General features: G+C 38.5%; 2 protein-coding genes across 3 annotated transcripts in view; one reads left to right on the forward strand and one right to left on the reverse strand.

Annotated features, from left to right (window-relative positions):
• Positions 1-15,859, forward strand: part of lrig1 (leucine-rich repeats and immunoglobulin-like domains 1) — a 35,996-nt gene extending 20,137 nt beyond the window's left edge. The window contains exons 6-18 of the mRNA XM_058791188.1: positions 1,026-1,169; positions 1,884-2,027; positions 2,815-2,958; positions 5,111-5,191; positions 7,561-7,632; positions 8,019-8,090; positions 8,835-8,998; positions 9,107-9,427; positions 10,603-10,884; positions 11,978-12,409; positions 12,502-12,633; positions 13,117-13,389; positions 13,586-15,859. Coding sequence (XP_058647171.1) covers positions 1,026-1,169; positions 1,884-2,027; positions 2,815-2,958; positions 5,111-5,191; positions 7,561-7,632; positions 8,019-8,090; positions 8,835-8,998; positions 9,107-9,427; positions 10,603-10,884; positions 11,978-12,409; positions 12,502-12,633; positions 13,117-13,389; positions 13,586-13,773 — 2,449 coding nt within the window. The 3' untranslated portion in view covers positions 13,774-15,859. The remainder of the gene's footprint in view (positions 1-1,025; positions 1,170-1,883; positions 2,028-2,814; positions 2,959-5,110; positions 5,192-7,560; positions 7,633-8,018; positions 8,091-8,834; positions 8,999-9,106; positions 9,428-10,602; positions 10,885-11,977; positions 12,410-12,501; positions 12,634-13,116; positions 13,390-13,585) is intronic.
• A 3,255-nt stretch (positions 15,860-19,114) lies between these two features.
• Positions 19,115-21,681, reverse strand: part of slc25a26 (solute carrier family 25 member 26) — a 51,499-nt gene continuing 48,932 nt past the window's right edge. Inside the window, exon 10 of one of the 2 annotated variants that reach the window (XM_058792081.1) lies at positions 19,115-19,963. In XM_058792081.1, coding sequence (XP_058648064.1) covers positions 19,867-19,963 — 97 coding nt within the window. In that variant the 3' untranslated portion in view covers positions 19,115-19,866. The remainder of the gene's footprint in view (positions 19,964-21,681) is intronic. The other variant, XR_009273465.1, reaches the window with a different exon arrangement.

Genomic DNA, 21,681 nt, shown 5'->3' on the forward strand with positions numbered 1-21,681 from the left:
ATTATATATGTCATTTGAATTATATGTAATTTATAAAAGATTTAATAAGAATTATTTAATATATATAAACATTAAAATAGTGATTTCAAAGTTTATTTCATAATTTTAATTTTATTTCACAATATTACTGCAAAACAAATCATACTGACCCCAAACGTTTTGGTAGTGTGCATACAATTGGTTTTTTTTGGTTTTGATTATTAGCAGAGGTTCTTCCATTAATGTGGCAACATAATAAAACCTTTTTGTCAGAATTTCTTTAAATACATTCACTTTTTTTTTTTGAGTGTCATGTTATATAAAAAAAAAAAAGTATATATAAAAAAAAAAAAAAAAAAGTAAACTCAAGAATCTTAAGTGTTGTTCCTTTCCACTGCATTTTGTCCAGCTGTTACACAAAAACGTTTTTTAAAGGGTAGATAAACTATTTTTAACTTAAGAGTAGCTGAGTAGTTTAAACTGTATTTTATTATTCAGCAGCTTTGGAAACTACAGTTTAAAGTACTTTCTCCAACACTGGCTTCCACATGTTATTTGAAAGGTATCAGCGTTCAGGATCAGAGAACCATTGGTAAACATCAGAGCTGGACAATTCTTTCTCTCCATTGCAGATCTACGGATCTATCTGTGCCCCGAGCGCAACCATCTGTAGCTAAGCTCTTTGTTTCTGCTCATATCAGACTTCCATCAAAAATGTGCTTTGTTCTTCAGGTGGACAGAGTGATACTGAATCTCTGTATGCATGAGGCAACATAAGCTCATATTAAACCTCACACACACCTGGAGTGCATTTCAACAACCACAAAGCCACAGCTATGTTGTAGAGCGAGAACGATAGGTTAGTTATGACATCAAAGAGGAATCAGAGCCGCTTTATTTAAGCTGGACATGCTGCCTGTTTACAACACTACACTCTTTAAAAAAGCAAAAAAGGTTACAAAAAGGAGGTTTTGCAGCAATGTCATATACTTTAACTTTATTGGTAATGCTTTTAATTCACATTTTAAGTGTGTGTTTTTTTGTAGGGAGCTGAGCAGGAACAAGTTGCGGTTAATCGAGGGACTCACCTTTCAAGGTTTGAGCAGTTTAGAAGTTCTCAAGCTTCAGAGAAACAACATCAGCAAGCTGACGGATGGGGCGTTCTGGGGTCTGGCCCGGATGAGGGTTCTGTGAGTCCAAACCTTCATTACTACAACCTCAGTATTGTTAGATAATTATTAAAGGAATAGTGCAACCACAAATGAAATTCTGTTATTAGTTACCCAAACCCGTAAGACCTTCGTTCATCTTCGGAACACAAATTAAGATATTTCTGATGAAATCCAAGAGCTTTCTGACCCTGCATAGACAGCAAGGGAACTACCACGTTCAAGACCCAGAAAGGTAGTAAGGACATTATTAAAATAGTCCATATAACATCAGTGGTTCAACCTTAATTTTATGAAGCTACGAGAATAATTTTTGTGAGCAAAGAAAACAAAAGTAATGACTTTATTCAACAATTCCTCTCCTCCGTGTTGGTCTCTGACACAGTCTTTTTTTTTTTGTGCACAAAAACTATTCTTGTAGCTTCGTAAAATTAAGGTTGAACCACTGTTGTCACATGAACTATTTTAACGATGTCCTTACTACCTTTCTGGGCCTTGAATGTGGTAGTTATGTTGCTGTTCATGCAGGGTCAGAAAGCTCTCGGATTTCATCAAAAATAACGTGTCTTATGGGCTTGGAACGACATGAGGGTGAGTAATTAATGACAGAATTTTTGGGTGAACTATCCCTATAATATTTCTCACAATAGACCATTTATATTAAATATAAATCAAATGCACATCCACCACATTGCTCATGATGAGAGTGAACTTTTTTTTTTTTGTCATAAACAGGCACCTGGACTATAACAGTCTACGAGAGGTGAACAGCGGCTCTCTCTACGGTCTGGAGTCGCTCCTGCAGCTCTATCTCTCCAACAACTCCATCTCTAACTTTAACCCTGAGGGCTGGGGCTTCTGTGAGAGACTCCGAGAACTGTGAGACATCCCTCTCTTTATCAGTCTCTTTCTTTTTCTTCTTTATAAATAAATATTTACATCTATTTCTTGTTTAAAAGAATAATACAATTTTACTTAGCCTAATAAAAGCATTGGTTTCTTTAAACAAAGTCTTCCTTGCAAAACTTTTAAACGGTAGTGTGCATAACAAAAAACAGAATTCAGTAGGAAATCATCTTGGTTACTGTTTAAATTCAACACCAAGTAAGGAATGAATCGCACCCAATTTTTACAAGGAAGCATTTGTCCGCAGTATCACCTACTGCACTAAACACACAGCACTCCTCGTCTTGCTGTAGATAAGCTCTGTTTATCCCCTAATGATGCGCTGAATTGCCAGCGCTTAGGAGCTCAGCCTCATTTTTACTCATCTCTCTTGATGCTAGTTAAAGAAAACAGCATAATCCTCCACGTATATGTCTGCCAAGAGATCTGTACCTGAGTGAAAGTGATCTTATCTGGGTGAATGTGTGTATACACCGGGCAGTCCTGTCAAGCGTATTGTGTCCTCCTGTACGCGATATCTTCCTCTAGCTAACATTCTCGTTCGTTGTGGGGGTAACAAGGCTTTATTGGTAGTGCATGTTGACTGCGGTATCAGCTGAGTGGTCAGCCGTGATTTTGCAGATAGGTTTATGACACGGCTGTTATTGCATTCTGGACAAGACGGCCCAATGGGACGTCAGCCTGCTGTGATAAACTAAATTCTGGATTCCGAAAAATCAAAACCTAAATGCAATTCTTGTTTGTTTTTCATTTTTTCCAGGAACTTGTCCTATAATAACCTGACGAAGCTGTCCGAGGGTGGATTTTCCAAACTGGTGAACCTGAACTCACTGCGTTTGGGACACAATTCCATCAGCCACATCACGGAGGGAGCATTTAGAGGCCTTAGTTCCCTGCGGACGCTGTAAGTGTACTTCTGTGAGAAATCTTCTAGGATTTAGCCTGCATGTGAAAAAACACTTGATGGTGTCAAAACTGTGGCACAATGGTTTCCCAAATCCACATCCGCAAATCACATTGAGTCGTGGTGCTCAAAAGGGGGAACAAGGTTCAAGTCCATTCTGCCCTGATCACATTACTTTTAATGTCTACCCAAGAATTTTGTCAAGTCATTCTGTACTGTCAGATTAATTAAAGTTTAAAAAGTAATAAAAAAAAATTCAGATTAAAAAATTGGAAGAAAAAAAAGCGCACCATTTCTATTGAAATCCATGGATCCACAGCATTTTCCTTTTTTGAAATGGGTAAACAAATCATAGTTTCTAAACGAATTAACACTGTTGCAGACAAACGTGGTGATTGATTTAGTGGCATTTGCTAAAGTAGTCATAAGCTTTTAAGTCTGGTGAGAAAGTTTTCTGGTTTCTTTTCCTCATTGTTTCCTTGTTGGTTCCCACCAAAGTTGGATGCACATGTGCACCCTGCTCAAGGCCTCCTAGAAGAAACGACGTCTTTTTTGCACGCAGTGAAAGGCATTATGGGGGACCAACTCTCCAGCCTGACTTCTATAGACACACAAAGTCTCAACCGCCACTTCATGCCCCTCCCTGTTTTAGTGTCTCAAAAGAGAAAAGAGAGAAGAATTTTGCCTTTACTTTCTTAGATGAAGGCTTTTTCACAGTAGGGTGACAAGCCAAGGCACAACACAGCCCTCAGCGCTGCTGGCAGTGGGCATAGTGTGGGGGGAAGGGGCTTGTGAAGTGCAATTGTGAGGGCCTCTGTTTTCTTTTGTTCCGTCCTTTCTTTATGTCTTACTTGCTTTATTTCCTTTACATCGTTCTCTCTCTCTCTCTCTGACTTGCTCTCTCGCTCTCATCTGAGCCAGTTCTAATCTAATCATGGCCTTAGTGCCTTACTGGGGCTCCTGTTGAAAAGAAGCAGGGGAGGTTTTAATTGGTACGCGCTTCTGGCCGGGTGAGAGGAGCCCTGGTCGGGTGTGAAAGACCAGAATCTGACCGTCTTTGAGCCGAAGGGGTGGGGGTCAGGCCTGGGGGCCTCCGGCCCTACTGTCATTAACAAGCCAGGGTCCATTCACATGCAGCCAGCCAGAAAGAATAGGAAATTGGCAGCCGAAGCCAGGCATGGAGGGAAAGTAACAGAAAGAGCCAAGGGGGCGGTTGTCAGCCGGGAGGGAGCAGGCACAATCCCTCCACCCTCTCACCTCAAAAAGACATTTATTTTTACTTTTTCAGCAACAGCGATCTTTTTAACGGTGTAGAAACAAACAATGTTGAAAAGTTATGATGTGAACACTGATGATCAAATTTACCATACCATGGCGTACGTGTAACAAATGAAGTACACTTGACTAAAAACATGATTATTTGAATTAGTAAGATTTGCATCAAAGTTAAGGCCATGTAGGCAGACTGCTGGCACCGTCTGGGCTTGTCCATGATTCGTCTGGAGTTGCATTATGCGATGAGTCCATGCGATGCCTTTACCTGCCAACACGGTTGGTGTGATTGAGTATATGTGTGCAACTGTGTGAAAGAGTTGTGTTTGTGCAAAGCGCTTTCAGCTGTCATGCATTATTCATGCATTGGTCTGTGCGTTGCTGCGCTCCTTAATGTCACAATTCACAAAGAAAAGAATGTGCTTGGTTGGCAAAGGGCAAGAGTGGGAGAGAGAGCAAGAACGAGTGTGTTGTTGGACTTTCTTGTTTTCAACCAGGTGTCCAGGGCAGCTTGTGCCACTGCCGAACGCCTGTCAGCCCCGCCTTTAAAACTTTACTGACCAATCCCACCTCAGTTTTTTTAAAATACAGAAACGATCGGAAAAAAAACACACAAAATAAAATGCATATAAAAAGTAGACTTAAAATACTATATTAAAAACTGACATTTAAAATAAAAAAAGTGCTTCACAATTCCTTCAAGACCACAAAAGAATAAACATCCTTCAATATTTTCCAATTTATGAACACATTTACTAAAATCACTGTTCGTGGAAGTTTCCAGTACATTTCTTTGGGTTGTGGGCGGAGCTTAGCAAAGGGTCAATTGTTTTATCCTCTCCGTCTTTCTTTCCTAATCTCTTTCTTTTTGTCTCTGCAGGGAGTTGGACCACAATGACATTTCTGGCACTATAGAGGACACAAATGGGGCCTTCACTGGCCTGGAAAACCTCAGCAAGCTGTGAGTGTCACACGTTCTCTTTTATCTCAACCATCACTTTTCCTTCTTCACTTTAATTTTGGACATTCTTACACCAGGTTCTACGAAGACAAGCGACATCCCCAAAATCCTCATTTACATTTTACATTGAATTGCATACTACAAAATCATGCCACACTTCGTTTATTGCGTTAAATAGATGAGGAAGTGCAGGTAACCTCAACCCATACCATATATGTGCAGTGCAGATTTAGGAAGGGAAGCTTTAGTGGCAAGTTCAATTGAATTTGAGTACTGGGGCGAACACTTTTCATCATTGACAGATAGGAGATGAGCTCTTGTGATGGAATCAGCGAGGGCGTAAAATGGGAGGCAGGCAGAGGAGGGGGTTTGTTCAGACACATCAAACGCCCCGCACTCCGCCTTTTGTTACGGGAGCAGAGGTTCGCAAATCTGCGGAAGCCGCCTATTGATGCACACCCCTGCCAAAAATCCTATTCACCCTTCCTGGGAATATGCGATGGAGATTTAGGGAGCGATGTGCACAACATCAAAGTCTTTTCTGCTGTTTTCTTACCGCAAGACGGGGAAGGCAGCCGACTCTAGTTTTAGTAGATTCCAGGTAAAATCTCGCCGTTTTGTTTGATTAATTGCTGTTGGATCATTTGTACGCCCTAAATCTTCATGCACAGATTCCATGCACACCTGCTCATGATGTCAACGGATCCACTTAGCATCTATTTCAATGGTTTCTATTTGGAACCACAAGTTTGGTCGGAGTGAACTGCTAGAGGTTTTTGAATTATGGGGCTGGTAGTGAAGCCCAGGGCTCGAGACTGCCCAGAGGGTGACCTGCAGATGGGTGGTTGCTTCAGAAATGGTGGGGGGGCTGGAGGAGATGAGTGGAGGTGATGTCTTAGTCTTTCAAGAGATGACAGATGCTGTCGCACACACACAGACCATCAGTCCGCTGACAGACACGGCAGGGGCTGGGCTTTCTGGAGTGAATCCTGCAAGCACATACTGAAAAAAACTAGGTGTTCCTTATGAAACTTTATTCTAGCAGTGAGATTTGTTTTATTATATATTTTATTCTCATATTTTGACAGTTAAATGAATGCTTTAATTGGGTCTTTAAGATGAGGTTTTTTGCACATTCATGAGATTTTTTTTTATTTTTTAAGGAATGTACATTTTTATACTTTTTAAAAAATTTTATAAAATGTTTTTATAATGCTTTTTGTATATTTCGGAACCATATCAAATGATAGTATCATTCGAATTTATTTTGGTATATTGGTAAATTGTAATTTTTTCAATCATTTTTTTCATACTGTACATTGCTGTTGTGATTCCTAAGTGCTTTGAAATGATTTTAGTTTTTGTATTCATTAAGACTTTTTGAATCTTAAAAATCTCATTTAATCTTTTTAAAAAGATTTTTATAAATTTATATAGATTTTTTTTACATCAGCCATTTATCGACTACCAGCCATAACATAAAAAATAATTTATCTGATTATTGATATCAGTCGAAATTTTAATATCAGTGTATCCCTACTTTACAAAGTGATGCCTGACTTGTAGCATTAAAAATATGGTTTTAGTTCAAATTTTGTAATTTATTAAAACAAAATATAGACTTTGTTTTTTAAAGATTTTTATAGATTTATATACAACATGAGATTATCGTATTGGTGCATCCCTGCTTTTGTCTGCTGCTGTGAAGGTCTTGTTTATCCCAGCATGCAGCAGCTCCTGACACGCCTCAGGATTGTGAGCCAATATCCGCCGAACCCAAAGCCAGAAAGATCATCCCCTGATTGAAACGACAACATTGTCAGGTGTCAGATCTGGTTTATATATGAGGAGGTGTCGGCTTTCACGGTGCTGACTGAGGAGTCTTGAGCCTCTTGGACAGGAAGTGCACTGTCAGAGGCTTGTTTTGGTCCGACATGCTTAAGAATGGAAATCGTGTTGGTGGGGGGGGGGTTGTTGGGGGCTCGTTCACCGTCCCGCGGTGTGTGTGCGCGCGTACGGCCGCTTTTGAAGAGCGAGCAGGATTAGCCCCTACAAGGGGTTCGAACCGCAGCCTTGACAAGGCCACTTTTATTACTTTACAAGCTGTGTTGTCCTCCAGCCACTGAAGCTCCTTTTCATGTGACCTCGAGCTCTGGGCTCCACCCTGTCATCGCTATTAAATTCTAATAAAGATAAAAGTAAGCTTTGAAGAGCTGCGCCGGGCCCCGATTCCTCACCCTCCTCCTAATCTCTACACAGTTCGGATTTCCAATCCCACAATCCCCCTCTCTTATCAGATTCAGTCCAACTAATTGTGCACTCTCTTTCTCTCTCTCTTCCCTCTCGCGCTGCGTGTCTGGAAACGGCAGAACTCTGTTTGGAAACAAGATCAAGTCGGTGGCCAAGAAAGCCTTCTCGGGCCTGGAGGCTCTGGAGCACCTGTGAGTATCCCACAATGCCTTTCGGCCCCTACAGCAGCGGCTGCCAAAAGTAAATGCTTAAGAGGGCTGCTAGCAATTTAATAGTGTCTTTGTAAAAGGAGAGGACGGGGTGGTTTGCAAGGCCAGCTGCTCTGGTCTCGTTAGAGCCAGCTTTAACTTGCACAGGAACAAGGTTATGGAGCATATGGTCAGTTTCGTAGAAGAAATGGAATTTTTAAGCACTTCTGCAGACGCTGTAACTCCACGTCTGATATTGGGGTCTTTCCACCTTGTTCAGAGTTATCCTGTATAAAAATAGGATTTGCATGCGAGCGCAGCAGCTGTATGTGAACCTTCCCATGTCCTCTTTCTGTCACGCCTGAGGGCCCTGTTTAATCTCTCAACAGGAACTTGGGGGAAAATGCCATCCGCTCCATCCAACCCGAGGCATTTAGCAAGATGAAGAACCTGCGATACCTGTGAGTCCCATAAACACACATGCTCCTGTTCACACGCACAACCACTCAGCCGGTTATATTGTTTCTTGACATCATGAATGTTTGGCTGACAGTTCATTAAAATGCATAGTATGACATGACAAACAATTTTAATATTCAAATATTTTAAGTGCACTTTAGCCCACTTTTCATTCATACAGATTTTTTTTTTGAAACCCATGTACCTGAGAATTTATTATTTATAATACTATTATTTAAAGCTACCATTATTTATTTATACACTTTTTGAAAGAGGAATGAATGCCTTTCTGTTTCAAATAAACGCTGTTCTTTTGAACTTTCTGCTCAAGGAATCCTAAAGAAAATACATCACATTTTGACAAAAAAATAATAATTTTTTAATTTTACTTTATATTGAATAAATAAATGCAGTATTTATAACATAAAACATAAATTGTTGTTGAAATATATTCTTAAATATTGAAATATCTGAAATTATTCATTTTTAATTTACTATACATTTTTTGTACTGCTTTTTATTATTATTATTATTATTTTATTTATTTTTTATTTTTTTAATTGACATTATGCTATGCATATTAAATTAAGGTAAAATCAGTGTGTTATGTATGTTAAAGTCCAGATGTGTAACCGGACATAAATGTGCACAATAATTCACTTCAGTCAAATCATCTACGACATCATGCTGAAGTTACATGCTAATCTGGCTTTCACTCATCTTTCTTTCGATCCCTCTCTCTGCAGTCATATTCAAAGTGATAGTTTTCTGTGCGACTGCCAGCTGCACTGGTTTCCGGAGTGGCTGGTAACACGAGGGCTGAAGGCTGGCGTTCAGGCCACATGTGCCCACCCAGAGAGCCTAAAGGGCACCAGCATCTACCAGGCCCCACCACAGAGCTTTGTTTGTGGTAAGCAGTGCTATAATGTCTTTACCAAGCAAACAAGTCAGTCACAGTAAGAAAGAACTTAATCTAAAGGTGTGTTAAAATGTCTCTATCCTTGTACTGCCCCTCCAGATGACCTTCCCAAACCCCAGATCACCGTTCACCCTGTCACCACTGCAGCGGTTTTGGGCAAAGATGTGCGTCTGACCTGCACGGCTGCCAGCAGCAGCAGCTCGCCCATGACCTTCACCTGGCTCAAGGACCAGGAGACGCTACGGCAAGCCGAGGTGGAGAATTTTGCCCACGTGCGGGCCAGTGACGGAGGGGTGATGGAGTACACCACTATCCTCCACCTCCGGCACGTCACCTTCAACCATGAGGGCCGCTACCAGTGCATCATCAGCAATCACTTTGGCTCCTCCTACTCTAACAGGGCCCGCGTCACTGTAAACGGTACATTTATTAACTATATATTAGTAAACTACATTGGTACTCTTCCATATCCATTTTTCCACTTCAGTTGACCATGTAAGGTGTTCCTAGACAGTTATACAACTTCCCATCCCATTCCCACCACACAATTCCCATCATTCACAGATAGTTTGTTGTAGTGGGAGCATTTTGTGAATTGTGCAAACTGACAATTAACTGTCATACAAATATTTGTATAATTTGTATAACTATTTATATAATTTGTGTTTTAAATGTCAGTGAGTGCTTAATTCACAGTTGTCATTTATTTAATATTTAATAAACAAGCAATAAAATATATAATTTCCTTTAAGACTTGAAATAATAATGTTTAATACATATTTTAATAAATAAATAATTTATATATTAAAATATTTTAAATGTTTATGTAGTATATATGTGACCTCTTAACACAAAACCAGTCATAAGGGTCAATTTTTTTACCCTTTTTGACCAATTAAGCTTTCCACTGATGTTTTTTTTTTTTTTTTTTTTTAGGATAGGACAATATTTGGCTGAGATACAACTATTTGAATATCTGCAATCTGAGGGTGCAAAAAATTTGCCTTTAAAGTTGTCCAAATGAAGTCCTTAGTATTGCAAATTTTGATATATTTACAAAATATCTTCATGGAACATGATCTTTACTTAATAACCTAATGATTTTTGGCATTAAAGAAAAATCGATAATTTTGACTCATACGATGTATTGTTGGCTATTGCTACAAATATACCTGTGCTACTTATGTATATAAAAGTCAAATTATATTAAATAATTTTTTTAACATACAGGTTACACTAGTTGCACTAAATTCCCATCATGCAACATTTGCTCAGAGCTTTTGCTTCAGTGAATTGTATCAGTAAAATTCAGTTTTTACATTCAGACTGAACTGTGCCACTAGAATTTGGCCATTTTTAGATTCTCTGCTGTTAGCAATACGCATGGATTACATGCCTTGTCAGTTCGAGCAGCAGATGCAAATTGATTGTCTTGAGGCATTTTGGTTTCATGTCTGTTCAAATCAAGCCATTTCCCATCGCCAATTGAGTTAGTCACAGCTATGAATGCCGCGTTTGTTTGGTGCTGGTGTAGCAACATTATGGGAATAATCCTTGCTAGGGCTAATTTCCTCTTTGCCTGTCTATGTGCACAGTGCTGCCTTCATTTGTCAAGACCCCACGCGACATCACGATCCGGACAGGCACGAAGGCACGGTTGGAGTGTGCGGCTGAAGGACATCCGACTCCCCAAGTGGCGTGGCAGAAAGATGGCGGTACAGATTTCCCTGCCGCCCGAGAGCGCCGCATGCGTGTGATGCCCGATGACGATGTCTTCTTCATCATGGACGTGAAGCCTGAGGATATGGGCGTGTACAGCTGCACGGCAAAAAACACGGCGGGCATGATCTCCGCAAACGTCACTCTAACGGTGCTAGGTACGACCATTTTTGCCATATTTACATTATGTAAAAATACACTTTTTTTTGTCTCATCATGGATTTGTTTATTAAGCTGTTGGAGTTTTGCTACCCCCTGCTTGCTTCGACGTAAGAATGTTTTTTTTGTTCCCCATCTGAAGCAGCTGGGCTTTATGTGCGGGCTTGAAGGTCAAAGGTCAGGAAAGAGGTCACAGGGGGTAGAGGAAGTGCTGAAGGCTCACATAGTGGTATTTTTGAATGTTTCTGAACTCTCGACTGAGTAACTGCTTAGCAGAAATAGTCAAATTATTTATAAATTATCATTATTTTATTTGGCCTAAAGTGGGCTTTGTTTTTTGTTTTCACTAAAAAGTATTGAAGCGAGGGTCAGACTGTATACTGAATCAGACTACATACTGGTTGCACTAGAAAATATCCAGTTCATAAGAGCCATTTATTCAGAAATAAGCCTACACTGGTCCCGTTGCATGTTTTTGATTCACTAAAAATGAACGGGCTCATGAGAGTCATTAGTTTAGAACTGGACTATGTTGGTTATTCTGTATGTGTTTGGTTACTACAGTGATTGTGTTGTATGTTTTTCATTCACTAAAAACTAAGATTCATTAATTCAGCAATTCAGCGGGTTATGCCATATGATTTTGATTCGGTTTATATGAGTCATTTGTTCAGGAATTGAATTGAATACAACTGTATGTTTGTTTGTTTTTTTCCACCAGTTCATAAGAGTCAATCGATCACAAAGCAGATTACAATGATCATGTTATGTTATGTTATCAGACTACTTTTTTTTTTTTTTTTTTTTTGAGATGGCTATAACAATACCTAGTCCTAAACGTTGACAAAATACAATTTAAACAGATTTAAAAATGTATTCCAAAACATGAATGGCTCTTCTTATACTCAGGGTGACTTTTTTTTTTTTTTTCCCACAAATTAGAAGTGCCACTTGCTAGCAACAGCAAGTAGCAAATCACGATTCAAAGCCTTCACCTAGATGTCAAGCCATTTAAAGGATCTCTATCTACTTTTCTGCAATTCTACACGTCCACATGTAATTCAATAACTATTCCCTGTGATCTTCCTGCAGAGACCCCTCATCTTGCACAGGAAATGGAGGATCGAAATGTTGTAGTGGGCGAGACTGTTGCGTTGCAGTGCAAGGCTTTAGGCAGCCCACCTCCTCGCATCACCTGGCTAAAGGGGGAGGAGCCTCTGAGACCCAGCGACCGTCACTACTTCACTCCAGGGAATCAGCTCTTGGTGATTGGTAGCACTACCTTAGAGGACGCTGGACGCTACACCTGTGTCATGTCCAACACGCTCGGCACGGAGCGAGCTCACTGCCAGCTCAATGTTTACCAGCGCTTTGAGGAATGCGCGCCTTTTTCAAGCCCCAGCACTGTTACTGTGGGAATCATCGTCATCGCTGTGGTGACCAGTATTGTAGTGACGTCACTGGTTTGGGTGTGTATTATCTACCAGACGAGGAAGAAGAGCGAGGAGTGCAGTGTAAACACAGGTGCGTATTTGCACACTGATTTTGTATTTGTTTAGATTTTTTTTTTTTAACAGAAGACTTCTATCTATAACCTTTGCATTTGCCTTTTACAGATGAGACAATTGTCCCTCCTGATGTCCCCAGTTACCTGTCCTCTCAAGGCACTTTGTCAGAGAGACAGGACGTGTGCATACGAGTGGACTCCAATGGTGGATCTCAACCCAACGGACGTATAGAAAACAACGGTACAGTATCATCACTTTTTCAGAGTAGATTTTGAAAGAAAATCTGTAGAATAGATTACAAGGTCAAAACATTTTTTAAAGAATACACTGCCATTCATTTATCTATTGCCATTCTGTATCTATTTGATCAAAAATATAATCGAATTTTGTGAAATATTATTGCAATTGAAAATAACTGGTGATTTCTGAAGGATCATGTGACACTGAAGACCGGAGAAATGGCTGATGAAAATTCAGCACTGCATCACAGAAATAAATGATATTTTAAAGTAAATTAGAAAGTGTATTGTTTTTTTCTGTATTTTTGATCAAATAAATACAGCCTTGATGAGCATAAGAGACATCGTTCACAATGAGATCTATAAAATGCATTTACAAATTAGATGAATTGGTGAAAATCGCGTCATGCCAACTTTAAGAAGTATCCGCAGTTTAAATGATCTTCGCACAACATCATAATTAAGCTAGTTTCTCATATTTCAGGCTATGATGGGCCAATCGTGTGCACAGACTGCTTGGAAAACGTCACCAGCTACTCCAAACACTGTAACTACCTCCCTCACGGGATAGCGCCCCCTTCAGGCCTGGAGTATCAGCAGACACACCAAACATCGACTTTCACCAGCCACAACAATGAACCACACTGCAATGGCACACCCAACGGGGTCAGGAAAGACAGCCAAACTCCCATCTTTCCCACCAACCACGACAGGGTGACCATATCACCCTCGTCGCACCAGTTCAATGACAGAAAAGGTGAGAACGAGGAGGACACAGATTCATCAGACTGTGTTTTAGAGACGACTCACTCATGCCCCGTAAATCACTATTCCTGCCACCGCTGGGCGAAAACACACATTTTATCATGTCAGTTCTGAGTGATTTATATGAGGTTGATGATACAGTGATCACATTCCTTGTTTGACCTCACTTCCTTTCTAATCTCTCTCAGGATTGTTGGTGAATAGGTCAGACACACCTCCCTCACTTGAAGAGAGTTATCATCGGCCAGTAAAGCTCCTGCCTGGGGACTGTGACATTGGGTCCGAGCTTAAACAGACTCTATTACCCAACGGACACGCATATACGGCCGATGCCACCCTAAGCGAGAGTGAATCCTTCAGGCGGGCCAGTAACTAACGCCTCACCAACCCTCTTCTTTATCCTTTTGCACTGAGAACTGCTACCTCACACTGAGGGGCACAGACAAAGCTGCCCCCATCTATCTGAATGCAGAATAGGGGCGTCCGGAGTTTGAAGGCGAAGCTTGAGTGGGACGATGATGATGTCCCATGCGAGCGTTAATGATGTATATAGGTATAATCCTCCTCAGGGAGGCTTCGTTCACACTTCAGAAATGTGACTTGCATTTGACGCATGCAAAATGTATGACAGAGTGCTATAACGTTGGGCTTTGAGCTGTACATAAGAGTTTTCATATATAAATACGTGAATGTATGTATTCTATAACTTTTACAAAAGTGTGTTTAACTCTATTCGGTGCATGGTGAGATCAGAGTGGTTATATTTTATTTTTATTTCTTTTTTTTTTTTTTTTTAACGGATCTCTCCTGCTTTTCCCTGTTTTATAAGCAGTGCCTTATTGCAAGATCAAAGAATCCACAAGTCAGTTTTTCTTTGGGAGATGTCTGTATGCTTTCCCACTCTCAAATGGGAATCTTGCCGTGCACTTGAAGTTTAGACAACCCAATCATAATAGATCGCCTTAAAGGAATATTCCAGGTTAAAATCAAGAAACAGGGTTCTGGAAATATCAGGGAATTTACTTTTTTTGATGCCTAGAAAAGTCATGGGAATTAATATGATTTACAGTACTTTTATTTAGCAAGGATTCATTACATTGATCAATAGTGACCGTAAAGACATTTATAACGTTACAAATGAATTAAAAACAAGTTTCAAATATATGCTGTTCTTTTGAACTTTCCATTCATCAAAGACTCCTGAAAATGTAGCACTGTTTCAGAATGAATTCAAATATATTTTATATTAAAAAAAGTTACATTGTAATATTTCACTATATTACTGTCATTACTGTATTCTTGATCAGATAAATGAAAATAGGTATTAAAAAACATTTTGAAAAAAAAATTGAACCAAACTTTTGAACAGTAGTGGAATTCTTTTTTTGTGTGTGTGTGAATTTACATTTCTAAATTTAGATTTCTGAAATGTTTAATTGGCTAGTAATGATTTTTAAGTAATTATGACTGGAAAAATTATGGCAATTCACTAAAATATTAAATTTACTTTGAAAATAATTGAAATTTGTACTTCAGTTTGTAAAAACAAACAAAAAAGCTACTGTATTTGTCATTACTAACTGGTGTTTAACCTGGAATATTCCTTTGTCAGAATATATATGGGATGAATGAAGAGCTCTGCATTGAATTTTCAGGTCCGTTATGGTACAAAAATGACGTAAGGGAAAATATAAGCACTTTGATAAATCACATTTTTACATGTTGAGATTCTGATGCTATCGAGGCTCTTCCGTTAACAAAGGTACACGCCACCAAAAGCTGCTTCACTTGCCTACATACTTGTGGTATTTGAAATGAATTTTTAAATGTATTTGTTGACTATCTTTTTAAACATATTTGGGGAAGTAACAAATTATCCAAAAATAATATTTAGAGAGACTGGTTCTAACAGTGAGTTTTAGCTAATGCTGCCAAATCACAAAAGGGAAAGAGCGTCTCTCTAGAAAACTCAAGCTGTGTGTGCTGGACTTCAACCACACAGAATGACTTCACCTAAAGGGAATAAGCAGGAAATAGTGAACACCTCGTCTTTGCTAAAGACTAAAGCAGCTAATGCTAAGCTACATTTATTAGTTAGCCTGAGCCAAACCGGTTCATGTCGACAGCCAAGGTTGTGTGTGTTTTTTAGGCCAAATAGTATAACATCTGTACTACTAAACTAGGGGAATGTTTTGTAAAGTTGGGTTACAGAAAACGCCAGTTTAACCCCAAAAACTGTAGACCATATCAGTACTTTGATAATGTGGTTAGCAGGTTAACTGTGTAATCCAGCTCTGTAAACTAGTTCAAATAGGTTAACTCTACAGATGTTTGGGTCACCTTGTTTCATACCAGATTAATTTATTGAACTCAACTCTAATCACAGCTGTTCACCCACATGGCTAAAACTGTTCAAGTGTCAAAATGGCAGGTGTTTATTAAAGTCACATTTTGCTCTTTTACACCATCTGGTTTGTGTTTTTATTTTGATGCACAGTGGTTGAAATGACTGAATAGGGTTAAGTCAGTGCCTCCTCGCATCTCTAAGCAACCGAAACACAAATTACATGTTCTTTGGAGTGAGACCTATTGAGTTGTTGGATAAACCAAAAAAAAAAAAAAAAAATTAGTAGTAGCTTTAAATATATCAAATTTCTTTTATTTTGCACATTATAGCCAGTTTGAATTCACTGGTTTAGTTTTTCTCAATTGTATTAAAGAATTTAAAAAATAATCATAATTTATCCTTTTATCCTTTTTTTTTTTTTTTTTTTTTTTTAAATATGTAATTGTTTAAAAAAAATCTAATTAGCAAAATAATATTTAGATTGATATTGTTGTGACTCAAGAAGTTACTTTTTCTTTTACAGCATTGGCAGAAAAAAAATTATAGTGTTGACTGCACTAGTCAAGCTGTTTATGAAAGACAATATTTTATGTTCACTAAAGATGCATTTTTTTTAAATAAAAACTAATATCACAATGAAAGTGTAGTGTATCACTGTTGCCTAAATCACTAATTCTTGAGACAAGGCACAAAACATGTTTTAAAATGTGAATTTTTATCATTTAATGATACATTATTTATAAATGTATATATTTGCAGAGAAATGTCTCAGCTAATGAACCATGCAAGGGAACAGGTGATTTTTTTTTCCTAAAAATGTACATTTAATCACTTCATAACTTAATTTGTCAACTCTGTCAGACGCACTAAAAAGCATGATATTTTAATTTGATCCAACCAATAACAGCATAAATGAAATGTGTACCAAAAATATCGGCACCCTTGGTAAATATGATCAAATATGATCCCTTAATCATCCATCACAATGAGAAAAACCAAAGAATATATTTCTGATGTGCAGCAAAAGATAATTGAGCTTCACAAATTAGTGAAGTGGCTTTAAGAAAAGAGCTAGAGCAGTGAAAATTCTCATTTACACCATCAGGACAATAATTAAGAATTTCCAATCAACATAAAATGTTACAAAACTGCCTGGAAGAGGACTTGTGTCTATATTGTCCTAATGCACGGTGAGGAGGAGAGTTTGAGTGGCTAAAGACTCTCCAAGGACCACAGCTGGAGAATTGCAGAAAATAGTTGAGTCTCGGGGTCAGAAAACCTTAAAAAAATAAAATAAATTTGTCAAACAGCACCTCCATCACCACATGTTGTTTGGGAGGGTTTCAAGAAAAATTCTCCTAGCTCATCCAAAAACAAACTCCAGTATATTCAGTTATCAGACATGACTGGAACTTTAAATGGGACTGGCTTCTATGGTCAGATGAAACTAAAAAATTGAGTTTTTTAGCAGCAAACCCTCAAGATGGGTTTGGTGAACACATGGATAAAAAGTACCCCATGTGTACAATGAAATATACTACTGTATTTTTGATGTTGTGGGCCTATATTTCTGCTGGAGGTCCTGGACATCTTGTTTAGACATGGCATCATGGATTCTATCAAATACCAACAGATAAAAAAATCAGTAAGTGACTGACTCTGTTAGAAATCTTATAATGGGCCATGTTTGGACCTTCCAACCGTACAATAATGGCAATGGCAAATTTATTTATATAACACTATTAATTACAACCCATGGTTATCCAATGTGTTTTACAACAAAAGAAAAACAGAAAACTAATAAAAAATATTAACTAAACTTAACATTTACTAAAAAAGTACACAACGTACAATAAAAACAATTAAACGTAAGGCAGGAAAGTATTAATACACATTATAAGCCTTATCAAACAGATACATTTTTAAGCTAGACTTAAAAGCAGATACAGAGGGAGCAAGTCTGATTGTGACAGGTAATTCATTCCAGAGTCTGGGGGCAACTACAGAAAATGCACGGTCACCTCTACACTTATACTTTGACCTGGGAACAAACAACAGTCTCTGGTTAGAAGACTGAAGTGATCTACTGGAAAAATGTTCAATCAATAGGTCAGAGAGGTAAGATGGGGCCATACCATTTAGAGATTTGTACACTATGAGTAATATTTTAAAATCAATTCTGTAGCACACAGGCAACCAGTGAAGAGAGCGTAAAATTGGAGTGATGTGGTCCCGTTTTCGAGTACCTGTGAGCGGTCTGGTTGCTGGATTTTGAACAAACTGTAATCGGGAAAGAGCTGATTGGCTAATCCCAACATATAGAGAATTACAGTAATCCAGCCTGGAGGATATAAAGGCATGGATTACTTTTTCAAAATTTCTGAAAGAGAGAAATGACTTTACTTTTGATAGCATTCGCAACTGAAAAAAGCATGATTTCACGACCAAGTTTATCTGCTTATCAAATTTCAAAGACTCGTCAAAGACAACACCGAGGTTTTTCACCGATGTCTTCACACAAGGTTTGTTTTGGGATTATGAATTGAATCTGTTTCTGTTTTACTTTCATTAAAATTCAGAAAGTTTAAATAATAATTTTTTTTTAATAATAGTCCAAACACAAACATCAAAAACAACACAAAAATGGGTCACTGAGCACAAAACCAAGCTTCTGCTGGCCATTCCAGTCCTCTGACCTGAACCCTATAGAAAATGAGTGGTGAACTGAAGAGAAGCACCACCAACATGGAGCTGGGAATCTAAAGTGGTCTGGAGTGATTCTGGATGAAGGAATGGTCTCTGATCTCTTGTCAGGTGTTTTCTAACCTCATCAGGCATCATAGGAGAAAATTTAGAGCTGTTAAACTGGCGAATGGAGGTTTCAAAAAGTATTGAATAAAGGTTGCCGTTAATTGTGGCCAATGTGTATTAGAGAAAAACATTTATTTCATAATGATATTTCCCCCCACTTTAAATTCTTATTATCCAATGAAAGGTTAGATTTTTGTGAATTTTTTAAATTAAAGATCAAAAGGATTAACAATGCAGATGAATTTTCACAGCCCTCTTTGATCATATTTACCAAGGGTGCCAATATTTTTGGCCATGACTATGTATATATCTGTGTGTGTATATGTATATATATATATATATATATATATATATATGTGTATAGTAAGCAACAACTGTTTTCAACAATGTTATAATTGGCATATTAGAGTAATTTCTGAAGGATCATGTGTTACTGAAGACTGGAGTAAAATTTTTGTTTGGCTAAATTTGCAATCCTGTTACTTATTTCAGTGTACTTTTTAATGTTATACATTTAACAAGAAAATGACAGAAATCACTGGTGATCTGTTGCTCTTCGCTCGTTCACTGTATTTATTTGAGTTGTGTGTTTGGACAGAAAGCACATTCCAGTGAAAGGTGGTTGTTGACTAAGAGCTGTAGGGCTGGAACGGCCCACTGTTGCTCTAGTCAAATGCTCTGTATTGTTCTTGTGCTCCACACTTCGTGACAGGTCTGACAAACATTCACACCTGTGGACTAATCTGTCTTTTTTCTCTGTGTTTTTTCAGTTAATAATAGTGAATCAGGTAGAGCAAGCTTGGGGATCAAAGTCTAGACTTAACATGTAACGATAATCCACTGGAATAATATTGGTAATGCATTTTAACTCGTTACTGATGAGTTTAGTATATAAATACCAGCGCAGTCATGTTTTAATACAAACAGCCGATTCATTTTTGTAAAATTACTTTTTTAATAGATCCATGTAAGCTTGCAAAAATGATATCTAGTTTGAATTTGATCTGTGTTGCAACATAAGTGGAATTCAGGCAGTTAAACTCAATCTGTTGTGCACTGATGAGCAGGAATGCAAACCACTGTGTTATGTGATCTTTTTATCCAGGCACCAGGTGTCCTCGCCGTAGCCCTCAAGACCACCGGTTCAAACTGGGACAGAGGGTGCGTTTTGACCAACCTCCACTGATCTGTGGTTTGCTGTTTGCTCCTGGTCTCTGACCTTGCTTTGCAGTTTTGGCCGTACAGTCAGAGTTTGGGTTGAAGAAACCAATCCAATACAAACTGACCCACAGCGTTCCATGATGATGGTGTTTATAAAAGCGTACGGCGCACTTTCTCATATGCTCCGAGGAAAATGAAGCCTCCCATGCTGATGAACGCCACTCTGGGGATGCTGCCGGCGAACAGCCTTCAGACAGGACGAGAAAACAAAAGAAAGAGTTAGCAATAACAGTCTTTTCAAGCTAGTAATTAATTACAAAATATGGTGATTATTCACAATTAAGAACACATCAACATTTGTTGAAAAAAGGTCACCTGATTAAGACAATTCAAAGACATCATTATAGCAAAGTCAAACAGTACCATGAAAAGGTTTTTGCACCCTTCCCGTTTAAAAAAATATTTATTTTTTTATTTTTTGCATTTGTCACACTTAAAAGATTCAGATCAACAAACAAATTTTACACAAAGATAATGTAAGTACATACAAAATGCAGTTTTTAAATGATGATTTCATTTATTAAGAGCAAAAAGCTGTCCAAACCTACCTGGCCCTATGTGAAAAATTAATTGCCCCCTCCTGTTAAATCACGAAAGAACTGTGATTAACCACATTATTTTAGAAAGCTGAGTTACATTTCACTAGCCAAACCCAGGCTAGAACTGTTGAATCAAGAAATCACTTAAATATAACCTGTCTGACAAAGTGAAGCATGTTTAAAGAGCAACACATCAAGAACAGATGAGAAACAAAATAGTTGACGTATCAGTCTGGAAAGGGTTATAAAGCCATTTCTAAGGATTTGGGACTGCAGCGAATCACGGTCAGAGCCATTATCCACAAATGGAGAAAACTTGGAACAGTGGTGAACCTCCCCAGGAGTGGCTGGTCTACCAAAATTACCCCGAGCGCAATGTCGACACATCCAGGAGGTCATAAAAGAACCCAGAACAACATCTGAAGAACTGCAGGCCTCACTTGCCTCAATTAAGGTCAGTGTTCATGATTCAACAATAAGAAAGAGACTGGGCAAAAACAGCATCCATGGGAGAGTTCCAAGGCAAAAGCCATTGCTGACCAAAAAGAACACAAAGGCTCGTCCCACTTTTGCCAAAAATATCTTGATTATCCCCAAGACTTTTGGGCAAATATTCTGTGGACTGATGCGACAAAAGTTGAACTTTTTGGAAGGTGTGTGTCCCGTTACATCTGGCGTAAAACCAACACAGCATTTCAAGAAAATAACATCATAGCAAGTCAAACATGGTGGTGGTAGTGTGATGGTCTGGGGCTGCTTTGCAACTTCAGGACCTGGACAACTTGACATGATTGATGGAACCATGAAGTCTGCACTCTATTAGAAAATCCTGAAGGAGAATGTCCGGCCGTCAGTTTGTGACCTCAAGCTCAAGCGCACTTGGGTTATGCAGCAGGACAATGATCCCAAACACACCAGCAAGTCCACCTCTGAATGGCTTAAGAAAAACAAAATTAAGGTTTTAGAGTGGCCAAGTCAAAGTTCGGACTTAAATCCGATTAAGATGCTGTGGCATGACCTTAAACAGTCCATTCATACTCGAAAACCCTCCAATGTGGCTGAATTAAAACAATTCTGCAAAGAAGAGTGGGCCAAAATTCCTCCACAGCGATGTGAAAGCAGTTATCGCAAACGCTTGAATGCAGTTGTTGCTGCCAAGGGTGGCACAACCAGTTATTAGATTTAGGGGCAATTACTTTTTCACATAGGGCCAGGTAGGTTTGGAGAGCTTTTTTTCCCTTAATAAATGAAATCATTATTTCAAAACTGCATTTTGTATTTACTCGGGTTATCTTTGTCTAATATTAAAATTTGTTTGATGATCTGAATCTTTTAAGTGTGACAAATATGCAAAAAATGTAAAAAA

Source organism: Onychostoma macrolepis, chromosome 11 (genome assembly GCF_012432095.1).
Source record: "Onychostoma macrolepis isolate SWU-2019 chromosome 11, ASM1243209v1, whole genome shotgun sequence".
NCBI classification, from domain to species: domain Eukaryota; kingdom Metazoa; phylum Chordata; class Actinopteri; order Cypriniformes; family Cyprinidae; genus Onychostoma; species Onychostoma macrolepis.